This window comes from Erythrolamprus reginae, chromosome 2 (genome assembly GCF_031021105.1).
Source record: "Erythrolamprus reginae isolate rEryReg1 chromosome 2, rEryReg1.hap1, whole genome shotgun sequence".
Classification (NCBI taxonomy): domain Eukaryota; kingdom Metazoa; phylum Chordata; class Lepidosauria; order Squamata; family Dipsadidae; genus Erythrolamprus; species Erythrolamprus reginae.
Window position 1 is genome coordinate 118,500,463 of NC_091951.1, and position 17,645 is coordinate 118,518,107.

General features: G+C 36.3%; 1 protein-coding gene across 1 annotated transcript in view; it reads right to left on the reverse strand.

The window, feature by feature from the left end:
* Positions 1-7,941: 7,941 nt before the first annotated feature.
* KIF3A (kinesin family member 3A) overlaps positions 7,942-17,645 on the reverse strand; it is a 31,612-nt gene continuing 21,908 nt past the window's right edge. The window contains exons 12-17 of the mRNA XM_070739304.1: positions 17,211-17,321; positions 15,164-15,289; positions 12,156-12,209; positions 11,691-11,759; positions 11,413-11,537; positions 7,942-10,589 (exon numbers count right to left, since the gene is read on the reverse strand). Coding sequence (XP_070595405.1) covers positions 10,541-10,589; positions 11,413-11,537; positions 11,691-11,759; positions 12,156-12,209; positions 15,164-15,289; positions 17,211-17,321 — 534 coding nt within the window. The 3' untranslated portion in view covers positions 7,942-10,540. The remainder of the gene's footprint in view (positions 10,590-11,412; positions 11,538-11,690; positions 11,760-12,155; positions 12,210-15,163; positions 15,290-17,210; positions 17,322-17,645) is intronic.

The following is a 17,645-nucleotide window of genomic DNA, read 5'->3' on the forward strand; positions in this document are numbered from 1 at the left end:
GAACATGATCGAAACATTTAAATATGTTAAAGGGTTAAATAAAGTTCAGGAGGGAAGTGTTTTTAATAGGAAAGTGAACACAAGAAAAAGGGGACAAAATCTGAAGTTAGTTGGTGGAAAGATCAAAAGCAACGTGAGAAAATATTATTTCACTGAAAGAGTAGTAGATCCTTGGAACAAACTTCCAGCAGACGTGGTTGGTAAATCCACAGTAACTGAATTTAAACATGCTTGGGATAAACATATATCGATTGTAAGATAAAATACAGGAAATAGTATAGGGGCAGACTAGATGGACCATGAGGTCTTTTTCTGCCATCAGTCTTCTATGTTTCTATGTTTCTATGCCATATGTGTACATATGTATTACGTACAGGCACACAAAAATATACATTATCTAAACTATGTGTATGTACACACACACACATGTATGCACAGCTCTTCTAAAATTATACACATTCAACCCCATTTACTGCGATAGGAAAAACATACCAAGAGCCCAGAAGAGAAAACCTGACCAAAATATTTCTACCGGTTCTGCGTACTTGACCATACCCGTAGGAGCCCATCACTGATGCAGGTGAATTTGTGAGTGTTTAATAGTAAAATGGGAAAGACATCTAAACGCATTTGGTTTGGAAGGGCAGAAGAAGAATCAGCCCAGAAATGCTGGGATTGCAAAGTGAAGTCACCTCAATTTTTACAAAACAATTCTTACTGTCCTGATTGGTTAACGTTTTCTTCATTGCTTGATGAGGGTGCAAAAAGGGGAAGGCAGACAAGCTAGCGAAGAAAACCGCTCATCTTACCTAGAATGACAGGCACACTGATCAGTCAGGATCATATCATTTGGCAGAGAGTTGGAATATATGCATTAGAGGTAAGACGGGAAATAGAAATGGGGGTGAAGACTTTATGAAAGCGTTGTGTCTTAAGTTCCAAAGATGGCTGGATAGTGCTTTCACCTAATCGTGGAGGGAAATCTGTTGGAAGGGGGATGGGGTTCAGTATTTCTGTTTGATGCCTCCAAAAGGAAAATAAAAGAAGACCCAGATCTAGACTGGCACAATTGATACAAAAGGAAGCTTGAAGATGGCGGCAGAGAAAGTGAAAGGTACTAAGAGTGATTCAGTGGTGCAGGGCAATGGAAGTGAAGATAGAGTTAACCCAATGCACTAGGAAGAAGGTTTAGCCAAGAGAACCTGCTTTCAGATAGAGACAGTTGAAGAAAGAAAGAGTTTGGAAAACTGGAAGAATGAATAGTGAGGAAGAAAAAGGCTGAGAAGACAGTGTATATTTTTCGTATTCTTTAAAAAATGAAAAAATACTTCCATCTATTTGTAGATTGTTATGCTTACAGTGGTTGCCTAGATGTCTAAATACTTATATTGTACATGATAGGCATGATAGAAACTTCAGCCTCCAGGGAAGTTATTGGATGCTGTGATTGCTGCTCAATCAGTGTGCAACATCTACAGTTGGACTTTCCTAGCTTATTAGGAGGTCCAAAGAATTCTCAACTTGGAAATTATTTTAAATTAACCTTTTTTAATGAAATTTCAGATTACGTATTTTTATCTTATCATTAGAAGATGTGGTTTCCATTTTCTTGGTATGAAACTACATTGCATACGTCACATTATTTTTTTTCTATATAAATAATTAGCTTTTGAATGCACTACACACAGAAGGGATCCTATCTATCTTTCAAAAATCACAGTCATGATTTTAAAAGTGATTATTGCTGTCTTCTTCAGCCTCCAGATGCAACCTACTTTGATGACTCCGTTGGAATCAGTAGACATTAGAAGAGAGGCAGAATATTTGATGTGGACTTTGAATGAAACATGTAGCATGTTGAAGGTACATATTTATTTTGCTCATATACATTACATTCCTTGCTTAATAAATGCAAAAAATGCTTCCATAACTGTATTTTTATTGTCTTGCATTTGAAAATTATTGTCAATAGGCAAAAAAAAATTGAATTGTTTATAAACTTGATTTTATTTCAGGTTCTTCCTTTTTTAATTGAGATGTTAATTTTAATGATTGTGGAATGAAAACAATTTTCCACCTCTATTTTCTTGACCATATAACTAAAGTTTTAATTCTGGTAAAGTAGTAGAAAATTACAGTATTACTGGCAGACCAAGAAGTAATTTTTCAAGGCCATTGCTTAATATATTACATGAAAATGCAATTGATTTCTTGTTCTGTAACTTAAGTAATCTTCATATAAGGAAAGAAAAGCCTTTATGCCATTAAAATAAATTATTTTAAATACATCTGAAAATCGGACTTTTAAAAAAATGATGTAACAATTTCTTTCTCTATAGAATGCAACCTGCAAAAACCAAAAAGTTAGGAATATCAAGTTGGACTTTACTGTAGACCTGGACAAAAAAGAGCTGGTAGGTGTATTACTTCATAATACAATGTATATAATGTCTACAGTACTCTATACAATTTTTATTTATTTATTTATTTATTCATTTGTCCAATACACAAATACATAGGAAGAAAAATAGACATGTGGTAATATATATAAGGGTAAAAGTGAACTTAGAGGAGAGGATATATGAAAGGAAGAGAATATATATGATAGGTGAAAGAAAGGAAAGACAATTGGACAGGGGGCGAAAGGCACACTAGTGTACTTATGTACGCCCCTTAATTGATCTGAGATACAATGGCTTTGATTTTTCCTTGAAGCTGGAAATTTGAAATTGGAGGTTTCAAAAAGCATTCAGTATTTACAACAATTGGTGGACACTGTTTAGAGCTTAGTTGCCATTGTTATTGTTCAGTCACTAAATCATGTCCAACTCTTCATGTCCCTATGGACCATAGCACGCCAGGTTCCAGTGTCCTCCACTGTCTTCTGGACTTTGCACAAATTCATGTTCATTGCATGCATCATCCTATTTAAAAATCTCATCCTCTGCCGTCCCCTTCCTTTTTACCTTCAATCTTTTCCCAACATCAGGGTATTTTTCAAGAAATCCTATCTTCTCATTTAATGGTCAAAGTATTTCAGCTTCAGCTTCAATATTTGCCCTTCCAAAGAACAATCAGGGTTGATTTCCTTTAGCACTGATTGATTTCATCTCCTTGTAGTTCAAGGTACTCTCAAGAGTCTTTTTTAAAACCAGTTTTAAAATGTTGGCATCGGTGCGTCAATATTCAGTTTCTTGAAATCTAGTATTTCAACTCCCCAAATCAGAAGTTTTTCACAGTTTAGATATTGCTGCAAATCATTGTCCAACTAACAAGGTGTAATTCTACAGAGTAGAGAAGAAAGAAGGCCCATGTTTTCTAGGGAGTTCTGTGAAAAAATCCATCATGATTTGTTCCTTTTTCTACCTTCCCCCCCCAAAAAACCCTTATTTGTGCTGCTGTTTTATCACCATCTACGAAAACTGTGAGGTAGAATTGGTTAGGAAATAAAACCAAAGCTATTCATGTTTCTATACAACTATGTCTAAATTAGAAGTTTTGAAATTGAAAATTGTACGAATCTTACATTCCATATTCTTCTTAATTTCCATTTTTACCAGTGTGACATTGCACGGGTCAAAAATGTGTTCTGCCAAATAGATGAATCTCTGAAGAAGCTTGATCATGATATATGCAGAAATAACACATTATCCCGTATTCAAGAATCACAATTCCTGAAACAAGCAGTGAGTATTCCTTTTAAAAACTTGTATTCCCCATGGGTGAACGTTTTGAAAATTGAAAAGCAGAGAATTATACTTTCTAACTTCTATTGGATATTTAGTCACATTTTATCTTCTTTCCGTTTTAAGATAAACGTTTACTACTACTATCTTCTTAGCAGACTGATAGGGCATTTAGTCTGTGTAGTTCTTGGGCTGGGGAACAAAGTTTCAAGGAACTCCAGAATTGTAGAATGGATTGAGAAACTGCAAAAATGGAAGGCTTTGCAGAGATGTCAAGTCAAAAGACAGGTCATAAACTCTTTAAAAGTTTTCTCAGAATTGTGCAGTTGCTCTGGCAAATTGCAATGAGATCCTTGAGAAAGATCTGTTTAGTTAAAGGAGGTTCCAGCAGGTAGTACATATCTATTCATGCCAAACTGCTGCACAGTAATAGCATAAAGCCTGGAGGAAGCCATTTTTGTGTTACTAAAAACAACAATATACAATGATGGTGTGACTGTGAAGTTATCAGGAGCCAAGTGTACTTTAAAATAAATTATAGGCATCTAACCTATCTTTTTTATTTTTCCTTCTTTTTTCTTTTTTATAGGGTAGATGTACTCCGCTGCGTGATCACACTACTATGAAGGAATTCTGTCCCAAATTTAAGGATTATATTCAAAGATTATATAACAGATGTTAGAACAACACAAGTTTGGAAAGACACCCATCAAAGAAAATGCAGCAACTAATCTACTTCTAAAGACCAAGAGTTCTCATATTTGTTAGCCGTAAATAATGTGATTAAGAGGAAATATAGAAACTAATTTATTTAGAAATATATTCCAGTCTAGAAAGGAAACCTACTGTTTGTTTGTTTTAAAAAATCTCTAGCCAAATGCATATGAGTATATTTCACGCATCATTTCTGTATACTCGTTTAGATATTTGGAATTTTAAAAACCTTGTATTTTTTGCCAATTCAACTGTCATGATATAAATACAATTTATTTATCACTAATAATTTTAGTACTGTGCAAATCTAACTTATGATACTCCTGAGTTTTTGTTTGAATCACTTGTCTGCAGAGACCAAATGCAGTTCTGTTATAAACAAGAAATGAATATAATGATGGTGCTTTTATTTGCATATACTGTACACCCTCCTAAATACACTGTATACTTGATGAATACTGTTTTATTACCCACTAACAAATTTTGTTATTTTGTAGCTGAAATATATTTTTGTAATGAAAATCAGTTTTGAAATTTTTTTTTATTCCAGGTGCGATAAAATCCACATGGTTCATATTTAATATTTATAGGTCCAATGTATTCCATTTATATATATAAATTTATATAAATATTTAAAATGTATACAGCTGATATTTTAATTATTGGCTTATTATTAACTTTGATTTTGTGTCTTCATCTTGAAATGGCTTGTAAACCTCCATGGGGAAAAGCTTTATTTAGGAAAGAGTGTACCACTTTTAAAATAAAATAAAATAAAATAAATAAATTCATGATGGTCTTCTCAATTACTTTTTATCTTATCCTAGCTGCACGTCAAACTAGCCTTCTGTTATAGCACATGTCTAAGATTCTGAAAATGTAACCAAAAGAGAATTCCAGGGTTTTCTTCCTATTTTATTCAAAACATACAATAGCGAAAACAATTTCACCTCTTTGTATTTTGCAAATATGACTGAATGATTCCCAATTGCTCTGAATAGTAATACAAAGTTTCTTTTCTTCCCCTCTTTAAGACATGTTTCAAAACAGAAGTGATATTTTTTTTCTCTGAACTTCAGCATTCAGTTCTAGTCAACTCTAAGGATGCAAATGTGCACAAATTATAATAAAATTTGACACATATGTGCACTGTCCAATTTTTCCCAATTCTAGAGTTCAGATAGTGGCATTTTTCAATTCTATCCCTTCCAATCAGACCAAGTGTCAGATAGCTTTGATCCAGCTGGTAATCTTCGACAAGTTCTCATTCAGGATCTTTATTCCACTGAGGTCTTCAGTAATGAAAGATCCCATATAGATATGAGCTCTAGTATGCTTCCACCATATTGTTGCCTGAAGCACTTTGAAGACTTTAGGCTATTCATTGAGCACACTGCTCAATATATTTTAAAAGAATCCCTAGTAACCCTTTCTCAGGATTGAAACCAACAATCTGTCTTTGATAACCACTAGACCAAAGTCTGGTTGGCTATTTTAGCTGCCAGTCATCCCTCTATTTCTGAGTTTTGTCTCCTCCCAATCCTCTTAGGTGTTTTTAAAAGATTTCTCCCTTTGCCATCCTGTTATCTGTTTCTCCTCCTCCTCCTATCAACTCCTGTAAAAACAGCAAGAATAAATCATTTGGGGGGGGCTCCATGGAGATGGGGCTCCATAAAGAGCCAGCACAGAACTCTGACTCCTCACATCTTCCCGGCCAAAGATCAATTGTTGGGGGGCGGGGGAATTATTATTTTAAATTAGCTTCTTTTACAGTGCCTCCTTCTTTTACCACCCATTGTCCTTATGTGGAGCAATTCTTAAAATATTTTGTTTCAACTGCTTAAGCAAGACTTTTTCATGTAGTTTAATATACACTTATTAATTCATACATTTCACAGATATAGCAGTCTTATTTTCGGTCCTTTACAGATGCTGGTTGCAATTACAACTTGATATGAAATAAACAAAGCATTTTAAAAACCATAAGAAAAAATGAAAAATACACACAAAAATACAAATATTGCTATCTAAGTAGTTCAGCAATGCAATTTTAAGGCATTGAACATTTACAAAACAAAACAATAAAATTTTAAAAAGCCTATGACTATGAACATTTAAAATATTTTATGCCTATAGGCTTAACGCTTTAGGTACAATCAAATTTGATTATTTCTGTAAAGCCATTTTTTTTTTTTGCAAAGGCAGTTGGTTGGTTTAATGATCCTCTCTCTTTCTCTCTCTGTTTGTCTATCCATCCATCCGATTTATATCACACCCTAATAGTTTCCTGTAATATGGCAAATATAGTGCTTTTTCTAAGTTTCCACTCCTGCTTGGTAGGTATGGTTGAGAAAGTAACTGGCATGAAGTCAATCTGTGAGCTTCTATGACTAGACTAGAAACTGGCTCCCCCCGGGCCCAGTCTAACACCTTAACCACTATACCCTACTAGTTTTCTTCTGAAAAGATGACATGGATCTGGATCTGAACATCAAATATCTGGGAAATATTTTCAGAAATTAAACTTAACATAATTCTTACCAGGTTTTTTTATTCCAAGAATATCTTTAAAGAAAATCCAATTACAAATTAATGAAAGAGGATATGTTTTTTGGAATCTGGAACTGCATCATCAAGTTTACCTATACCTATATCAACTTACTACCTATATTATTATATACTGAAAGCTAACAGGTGATGTTAATTTTACAGTTTGGGCAACTTTCATATATCTCTCTCAGCTGTAAAAATTATATAATTTTTTCTATATTCTTTGCATAGTCATCTGTGTCTTCAATATTTTCTTCCTATATGTCTCTAGTTCTCTTGCTGTGACAGTGTTTATCAGAATATTGCTGTAAAACACTTCATTTTGGTGTTAATTATTTCAAGCTTGAGTTAAAGATGCAAATCTTAACAGAGTAGTTTGTCTAAAGGACCTGCTACAGGCAATCCTTGACTTACAACCACAAGTGAGTCAAAAATTTATATCTAATTTACAAACATTTGTTATGTGAGTTTCACCTCATTTTATGATTTTACTAGCCACAGTTAATTGAATCACTGTAGCTGTTAACTTAATAATCCAACTATTAAGTGAATCTGGCTTCCCCATTGACTTTGCTTGTCAGAAGGTCACAAAAGAAGGTGATCACATGATCCTGAGACATTGAAACCATCGTAAACATCAACCAGTTGTCAAACATCCCAATTTTGATCATATGGCCTTGAGGAACATGTGAAAAATGGTTATAAATCATTTTTTTCAGTGCTGTTGTAACTTTGAATGGTCAATAAATGAACTGTTGTAAGTCAAAAATGATTTGTATTGTATGCTCTTCCAGGAGAGGATCAACAAATCTGGCAACATGATCTTTACTGCCCCTATTACCAAAGAGAGACCCCTCTCTTCGACATGCCTTCTGTACACTCCAAACATTTGGAGTGTCTTTCAGGGTGCAGGGGGGGGGGAAATAAGGAGAAATTGATACATGAGCTAGTTGGCTCATATGAACAGATGCAGGAAATAAAACAAGTATAGGAGGATCCAAGATATTTATTTCTTGGCACCAATATGTTTAACTGTCAATATATTTTACTAATATATACATTAACAAGAACACACCTTGCATATAACCAAACCATAACCTTGAAATGTTAAAGAAGTTAGCAAAACAATAAATAGGACAAATTGTACATATTTTTCTCCTAATATATGCAGTACCGGTTGCAAGAAACAGTAATCAATTGTTATTAATTTAAACTGGAATGGTAACTAACTGCAATGAGACAGTGACATTTTTCCTGCTCAGCTTGGAATGCAAGAACTGGGTAAGAGTTTTAAGAACCAAGGGAAGCACTATACATACAAATAACTTTAAAAGTTGCAACAGAAAATAAAAAAGATCAGGAGGAATAAAAGCTTTAGCTCAACTTGACGAATTAAATATGAGTCTTCTGGATTCTGATTTATGGCAGGGCTGTGCAAAACCTTTGAAACACAGAACATCTCTTTTTTAATTGTTAAGGCTTGATGAGTCATTTTCAAAGTTTTGGGATGCCTTGAAAGCTACTTTCAGGTAACTCCACTCTGCATCTTGTGAAGCTGTTTCAGTATGCTATGAAAACAAAGTAACGTAGCTAAGAGCAACTTCACCAGCGGACTGGCTCTAGAACAGGGGTATCAAACCCGTGGCCTGTGTCATGCAGTGGCCATGCCCACCCATTTTAGCAAAGGGGGAAAATCACAATATATCATGTGACGACAATGTGACGGTGCAGGTTTGACCTCCTTGCTCTAAAACAAAGGCTGTATCACTGGATATCTTAGGAAGTGATGTTCAACATCATCCAGCAGGTCACCATTTCCCCACCTCAATGTAAGCACCACTATGTATTCTTTCTCCTTGCCACGGTTATAAACACCATTCCCAGCTCTGCCCAATGCAGAATGTTGCTTTTGAAAAATACTAGGGTATTTTGCTTTTAAATCTAAAAAGCTATCAAGTATGTATTTATATTCCGTAAGTAAACTTTGTTTACTAATGTTCAAAAGTGAATAGCTTTGATTTTAGGTTGTAATCATCGCTCATGTTCATTCTTTTTCCTATATCCACACCTTTGCTCCATAAGCATCATCAATTCTGCCTTTGTTGACATTGAGATAAATTCAATCCAGATTAAAAAGCAGAGAACATCTATAGCAACCAGGTGCAATCTATAAGATTCAATAACAGCTACTGAAAACCCAGGTACCAAAGTATAATTTATGTTCTTTTTCTTTAGAGCATTTACTAGCACAACTTTTAAAATGCAAATCACATGTGAGATTAAAATTAAGACTTTTCAAATATATACAGTTAACATATATCTTCAGGATTCTCAGTGTGACTTACGAATGTAAATAAAATACATCCATGTGTAGCAGCAGTGTATCTTCATAAATAAAATATTGGATTTGAAATTAGTTGGAATCCACCAAATATGTTGAATGATGAAAAAGTATGACGCTTCAGTTCCTGTTGAATTGTGATGACATTAGCATCAAAATCCCCAAAGTTTGAAACAAATTTCCAAGATTTCCACCACTTTTTAAAGCTTTTGTTTAATATGGGAATTCTGTAGGTGCCACTTAATAGCATCAGGGGAATAGGGCTGCTATGGACTTTTTGTTATTGAGGTCTGATCTGGGAAGAGCAGATAAAACTCATTACATACCTAACACTACTGCACGCCTGTGTCTCAGTGCTCAGTAAGTACAGCATCCCTTATTTTAATTTTTGTCATTTTGACAACATTTTGCACTGTTTCTCTACACAAGTGTTGCCGCAACACCAAAGTTATTTCCTAAAATGTTTTTAATCTCTCTTACTCTCTTCAAATGTTAAGTGTTATAAATGAAAGAGCAGGTTCCTTTTTGAGTCACGTTATCTTTAAAATTATCTCGGTGAACCTCTTGTAAAGCAAACATCTATATTTGAAATAGACTGTGACATGGAAGTAGAACAGTTCAGTGGAAATCCCAAGGATTCCTTTATTTCTGCTATCCACCCCATAGAAATCTGACACTATTATAACAGTCCATGTTTGCATATTACCAAATATACGCACATACAGTATACGGAAATTCTCCTACAGATATGGTAGAAGATGCCTAAGAGGCATGAAGAATTCCCAGATTTTATAATTTGTTAACTAGTTGTATGTTTTAAAAAAAGAGAAATCTGCAGCTGTGCAAACAGGGAGTGATGTCTATAGCAAATGGCAACAGACGAAGAAAAAGTGTATGTCAGGCTACAGAAACTTGTTTGTTTACTTATAATATGGCTAATATGTTTAAAATTTAAACAGACACATATACCACCTTTTCCACTGAATACATACCAATCTAAAATACAAAGATATTCCCAACAGCTGCTTTTGCACAATGCCTATCGGAATTCATAACAATGACAAGTTTAGGAACCCTATATTGTTGAATCTGAATTACTACATTAGCATAACAGATGTAAAAGATTAACCTGACAGGGGGGAAAAACTGATTTCTTATTGTCTTGGGTAACAACTGCAGACTGATAATATCGGGCCAGGTGTTAAGCCACACAAACATTTTCTTTAATAAAATCCCCAATTGTTTTGTCCTATTGAAGCAGCGAATCAATCCCGGCTCCTGATTTTGCAGAACGTTTTCTGTTGGGAGAGAAGATGGTGAACATTCGTCAAATCAAGAAATATTCAATGCATTCATATATACAAAAGAAACAGCGGAGGACAAAAAGCAATATGATCCTGACAAAGCATTAAAAATGGACCTACATTCACAGAAGAGTCAACAGATACTGATTTTACATATTATGCAAAAGGAAAGTCATGACTAATGGCATGAGTGGACTGTGGGGGAGGGGAGGAAATGAGGCAGTAGAATGGGAGATATAAATCACTTTAGTTAGAGGCTGTAATAGGGAATAAATGAGTTGTTTCAAGAGATGCAGGAGCGAGTCTCTGACCTAACTCTAGGCAAGACACTCATCACATACTCCTGACTGATACTTCATGGGATCCTCTAAAAGCTTTATGGTTACTGTTGACTTATGCAAAGAATAATAGGTTTGATTGTGAAACAATGTTCTGTCTCCCCCGGTGCTTATAGCAGTGTAGATTAATTAGGGCAAAACTGAAAATTGATTCAGGATTATTATGTAAGATTTTTTTTTTTACATTATTTTTAGCATTAGATTTGTTCATATTGTCTTTTTGCTGTTGTTAGCCGCCCCGAGTCTACGGAGAGGGGCGGCATACAAATCTAATTAATAAAATAAAATAAATAAATTCTGTTAGCTCTAATTGTGCACACAAAACAGGATCATCCCCATATATGTATCAGGAACATACATGGGGTTTTTAATATACCAATTGGGGCTTGGGAGTTCCTCCTGTTTGCATACAAGCCTTAAATATCTCAACTTTTAAATTTGAAGCTGAGCACAAAACAGTATTTAATGGCGGTTCTAACCTTCTGCCAGTTTTGGGCCTTGATCTTCCTTTTGATGTTCTTGGTCTTTCTAGTTTCATCAAAGACTGTCTCAAGCTCTCTTCAGTGTAAGCTAGATATACATGGGAAAGGTCCACCTCAAAGGGCTGAGGGGAGGAAAAAGTGAACATGATGAGTCAACATTAATGGATCATGCCAAAGTACTCTCATCAAAATCAAAACATTCATCTATAAAAGATACAGCTACAAAGTCTGAAAACTGGGCTTCCAACCACACACATTTGCAAAGGTTCACTTACATCTTTTTCTTTCTTATCTGCCACTGGAGTCTGTTTTCTCATGTTATTTCCTGTATATGCCACACATTTCTTAAAAGACAAAGAAAAAAAGGAATTAGATATTTCCAAAGTCATGCCTAATGACTCTACTGTTGGCTTTTGTCCTAGTAAGAAGTGGTCTCCCCAAGGCAAGGCAACGGCATTTTTGTCTTGGCTTCATCCCATATATATTATTAAATTAAAGCTGAAATGTAGCTTCAGCACATTTCCAAATAAAAATGTAAATGGTGATTATATAAGAAAAAGGCATTATTTTAAAAGAAAATAGACAATATTTTAAATATATAATGAAAGCCTGTTAACATCAACACTGGAAGTTGTGCCTTCAAGAGATTAAGAGGAGGCTTGGTAAATTAATATAAGCAACGTAAGAATCAGATTCTGAAGAATGTATGAATGTTTTGCATCAAAAGTGAGCTCACATACCAGCTGCCATTCTCCAATGTCTTCATTCCAGTGAACATAGTTCTCAATCATTTCCTGAAGAACAATCACAAAACGACAGAAAAGAGAGGTAATTTTACCATTAAACGAAGTAGATTTAGAAGCAAATAGGCACTGTCCTAACAAGTTATTCTACACAAGTTCTTTTAACTGTGCCGAGCTTTGGTTTATATTCCTCCTTCCTGATAAATTAGATCCAAACTCTCACTGCTAAAATATCATGAATCTACCCTTCTCCAATCTGGACATCCTTCAAATGTGTACAATTCAGCTCTCAAAATTCTCTAGCCAGCCTAGCCCTTAGAAGATATCTCAGGTTGAGGGGGGGGGGTATATGTGTGTTCCACCATAACTCTGCAATGCCTTAAGCAATTTCAACCAAACTTGGTAAACAGATGACTGGGGGAAAAAATACTGTGGGGTAAGACACCCCTAATACCCCTCGGTGTGTGTGTGTGTGTGTGTGTGTGTGTATTGGCCAGGGCATTCATTTGACTATAGATGTAATTAATTCCTCTTCCTTTGGAAGAGGAGTCTGCGGAGAGGGGCGGCATACAAATCTAATAAGTAAGTAAGTAAGTAAGTTAATACTGAGTTATCAGCTAGTATGATATAAATAGAATAGAATAAAATAGAATAGAGTTCTTTATTGGCCAAGTGTGATTGGACACACAAGGAATTTGTCTTTGTGCATATGCTCTCAGTGTATATAAAAGAAAAAGATACATTTGTCAAGAATCATGTGGTACAACACTTAATGACTGTCATAGGGGTCAAATAAGCAATGAAGAAACAATCAATATTAATAAAAATCTTAGGGTACAAGCAACAAGTTACAGTCATACAGTCCTAAGTGGGAGTAAAAGGATGATAGGAATGATGAGGAAAAATTAGTAGAACAATAAAGGGATCATTTAGCCCTGCATTTAGAACGTTATTGTGAAAGCTTATAAATGTGGTAGCTTCAGACCTTTGTACCCTTCTTTTGACTTCTGAGAGTCAGTTTGGTACACTGGCTAAAAGACTGGGAGACTATATGCCCCACATTAGACAAGAAGTCATTAGGGTGACATTGGGCCAGTCATTCTCTCAGCCAAGAAAGCAAAGGCAAACACTTCCAGAAAATGTTGCCAGGAAAACTGCAGAAACTTGTCCAGGCAACATCAGGAGTCAAGAGTGATTTGAAGTCACATATACTTCTGGCCTCCAGCTACTGGTATTCTGTGCAGTTAAAATGTGGATACTCAGTATTGCCATCATAAATATCAGCCTATGACTCAGTTTCATAAAATTAAAGTATTGATTTATGCTAGAGAAAATATGTGGGAAGTATCTCTTTTATAAAATATTCCTTATCAAATATAAGGGCAGAAAAGGAGATGTTCCATCAAACAGCTTCTTTAAAATGAGAAATTGTTTTGGCTCACCATTGAAAAATGGATCCTACTAGCTATATAGCAGTGGTGGGTTGCTATCGGTTCGCCTGAACCAGTGGTGGAAATTTGCCCTTACTCGTCGAATTGGCAGAGATGGCTGGCTAGCCATGACCCCAAAACGGTCCTCCGGTTACTACTTCTTGAAAGCAGCTGGCAAAGAACCTTCTGTGCATGTGCAGAGGGTCACTTCCCCGAATGTGATGCACTTCCAACACAATGCAAACTGGTAGGAAAGGTAAGTGGAATCCACCAATGCTATGTAGATGTCTCATGTTACAGCTACTGTCAGGCACAGGAAATCAGGAGTAGACAGAGTTCTAAAGCAAGGTTCACCAACCTTTCGGACCTCAGGGATCACTAAATTCATAATTTTAAATGAATCCAGCGTGCTGCTAGCTGAAGCATCTGGACTTCCTGTGATGGGATGGGATCATTCAGGCACTTAGCTTGCTTGCCTGTTTCTGCAACCTTAAACACCTGAATAGCCATTTGGATCCATTTCCCATAGAAAACAAGACACTGGGAGTCACAAAACCTGGGTGGGGGTGGCCAACGTGACATCACTCACTCCCACCCAGTTACATGGCCCCTCCAGCCATGCCCACGTAGATTTTGTGGCTCCCAGTGTTTTCTTTTCTATGGGAAATAGGTATCTGTGTGTCTCTTCTTCTCTTTCTTTCTCACTTTCTCTCTCTCATCTCTCTCTTTCATCTCTCTCTCTCTCATATTCTAATTCTCCAGCTCTCTCTGGGACTCATAGGTGCTTCTTCAACCTTTGTTGGTGCTGGATGCACTTCAGTCACTTGGGAGACACACGACCTGCTCTCTGCCCCAATATACTCGCCTGATCTGGCTGTAGCCGATGCTCTGTGTCATAATGGGCTCCAGGAGGAGGAGGGGACAATGTCTCCACCATTGTGAAGCATGCTAAATTTAACTGTGCCATGCAAGGCACTGCAAGAGCAGGATGTCAACTTGCAAAGATTTCAAGTTGCCATGAAAAGGAGGGGAGAAGTTGGAGGAAGGTTGCTTCCCTAACTGAAAATGCATTCCACAAATACTGTATATATATATATTTACTGATTGTGTCCTAGGCTACCAGAGTCAGAAGAAAGGTATGTGGGTCAAAACCTGCCAATGTCATTAATTAGACAATATGATTTATGACATGGCCAATGAGAAGGGGAAAAACAATGTCAAGATGACATGCAGCCAGGTTGAATTCTGTTCTGACTGCATCACAGTATTGCTGAGATGTTGCTTTTAATAAATATTTATATTTCTTTCGGCTCACGGCTCCTGAATTAATTAGGGCATATTTCAGAAACTTCACAGTGGGCAGCCCATGGAGGCGCCAACAGCAGCAGCGGAGAGAAACAGCTGGGCCTGGTCAGTGTCTCAGGGCAGAAAGTGTGTCCAGCATCTCTCTAAGTGATTGAGGTACACACAGCACCAACAAGGGCCAAAAAATAATCCCAGCAAGAGATGAAGCAAGTACAGGGGTGCTTCCCCCCCACTCTATTTAATATCTCAAAATCATCAGAAATGTTTCACCTGGTAATCCTGAGGTATAAAGTTATCAATTATAAGCATTTGAAGACGAAGCTCTCTGCTGAGCTGTCGAATGTTCTCCAGTAAACCTTCAATTTCTCTTTGATGCTCTTGCTGCAGGTCTGCCATCTACAAATACGGTATAAACCAAACCACTGAGAATATTTAGAACATTTTTAAAAATATGTAAACATTATATTTAAAAGGTTACATTCTTAAATTACATTTTTAAACGATCAGTATTATCCTGTTTCCATAATTTTTGTTGTCTTTAAATTTGTTGTTTCTTTAAAAAAAACTATTTAAAGATAATCCATCAGGAATTATTCTTTCTTATTCTTTGAACAAGGATCAATAAAACTAAACAAACAACTCTGTTGAGAAAATATGTGAATGACTATAAATTATCTTTATAGTGAAAATTAAGTTAAAATAAGCTGTCTAGATGTATCAGCAATAATGGGAAATGGTCAATGACACAAAGTGAATCCCCCATGATTTTTTTCCACAAACATTCATTCTCAACCTTAGGTTTCTAAAAATGTATCTAAGTAAACAAAATCAGATGGGAATTCAAAGAATAGTGTTCAGATCTATGTACCTTATAAGCAGATGTTTACCAAATAAGTAATAAAGAAGTATTCAGGATTGTTTCTTTTTTCTGATGTGCTAAGGCCATATTGACTTCATGCTACTATAAACTGCTGGAGGAAGAGATGGATTTTGTTTTGTTTTGCCGCCTCTATTCCAAAAATAAATTAAATGAACTGTTGGACTTAAAACTCCTCTTTTTATGGTCACACTACCAATTCTTTTAAAAGTGTAAATAATTCAAGCATATGTTCTTCCTGTATACCAGTCCTTCTCAAATAGTGGGATGTGAACAATTTGTTTGCCGCCCCGAGTCTATGGAGAGGGGCGGGATACAAATGTAATAAATAATAATAATGTGACCCCCTGGGGGGTGCAGACCAATGTCAGGGCACATGGGTGGTCCCTCTCGATCGATTCCCCCGGACGGAGAGTGGTTTCCCAATTGCACGCTGCTTCAGGCCCAGAAGAGAAGGCGGCCAGGTGGGGCAGGGCGGCTGCATGGGTTGTTGTTCTCGCGGCATTATTTATTTATTCGAATTTGTATGCCACCCAACTCCCGAGAGACTCAGGAGTTCATGGGTAGCCATGATCGGCATGGTAACCTGCTACTGGACAAAGACGACCATCCTCTGCAGCTGGGCGAAAGCTTTGAGCGGCACCCTAAAGTCTCCTTCCACACCATTCGCTGTGAGTTCCAGGCAGAGGTGGCACTTATGGGTGACCTCAAAACATCGGCTTGATTAAGCTGCCCTTGCCCCATGTCAAAAGAGGGCCCTAATCATGGTAGCCTATGTCTGCCTAACCAAAAACAGGCTCCACTGAGTTCAGTCACTTACTCTCAGGTAAGTCTTCTCCAGCCAATAGTTTGCTTGCAGCCTATAATAAGTAAAATAATAAATATTAACACTAAAATTCCATTGGGGCCCAATGGAAGTTGGGGGGAGGGGAGCGTGAAATGTTTACTTCTTCCTGGGGGGGGGGCTTAACAGAAAATAATTGAGAAGCACTGCTGTATACTAATATGTGCAGCATGTATGCTTCTTTCAGTAAGTAATCTTAATCTCCTAAAAAGCCTCAGGGAACATCTACATAACAACTAGCATTTTCCTCTTTAGTTTCTTCTTACTCAGCCACTGAGCCATGTTCGATTTCTTCTTACATAGAATAGAGTAGAGTAGAGAAGAATAGAATAGAATAGAATAGAATTCTTTATTGGCCAAGTGTGATTGGACACACAAAGAATTTGTCTTTGGTGCATATGCTCTCAGCGTACATAAAAGAAAAAGATACATTTGTCAAGAATCATGAGATACTACATTTAATGATTGTCATAGGGGTCAAATAAGCAATCGTGAAACAATCTATCAATTAATCATCAATCACATGAATCATTTCTGTATACCTACAAGCACACCTTTATCCTGAAACCAGGCCTGAAACTATTTATAATACTGACCTCTGACTTGGCTGCCATGAGCATTGTCCACACTTTTTTCAGCTTCTTAGTCTTCCCTTGAGCTTCCTCTTGCAGGCTGGTATATTTTTCTTCAATGTCCAAACGCTCTTGCTATTTTTCAAATTAAAAGAAAAAATAGTTAGGCCACCATTATCTAAGTGATGGGCAGGTGCAAGACTATTATTTTACATAAGCCCTTGGAGGAGGATTCATAAAATAAGAGTATGATAATATTTGGTCACCCATTTGTGCATCTGTTTCAGACACTCACCAAAGCTCACCCAAGGGTTTTAAAATCTTATTTGAATGGTTTAATTAGCAAGGTCTGACAAATTAGGAAATGAGGTATTTTCTAGCTTCTACTTATGCTGAAGTTTTTTATATGATTATGATTTTTTATCAATTACATCTGAAAGATTTAAAGTTTCCATACGA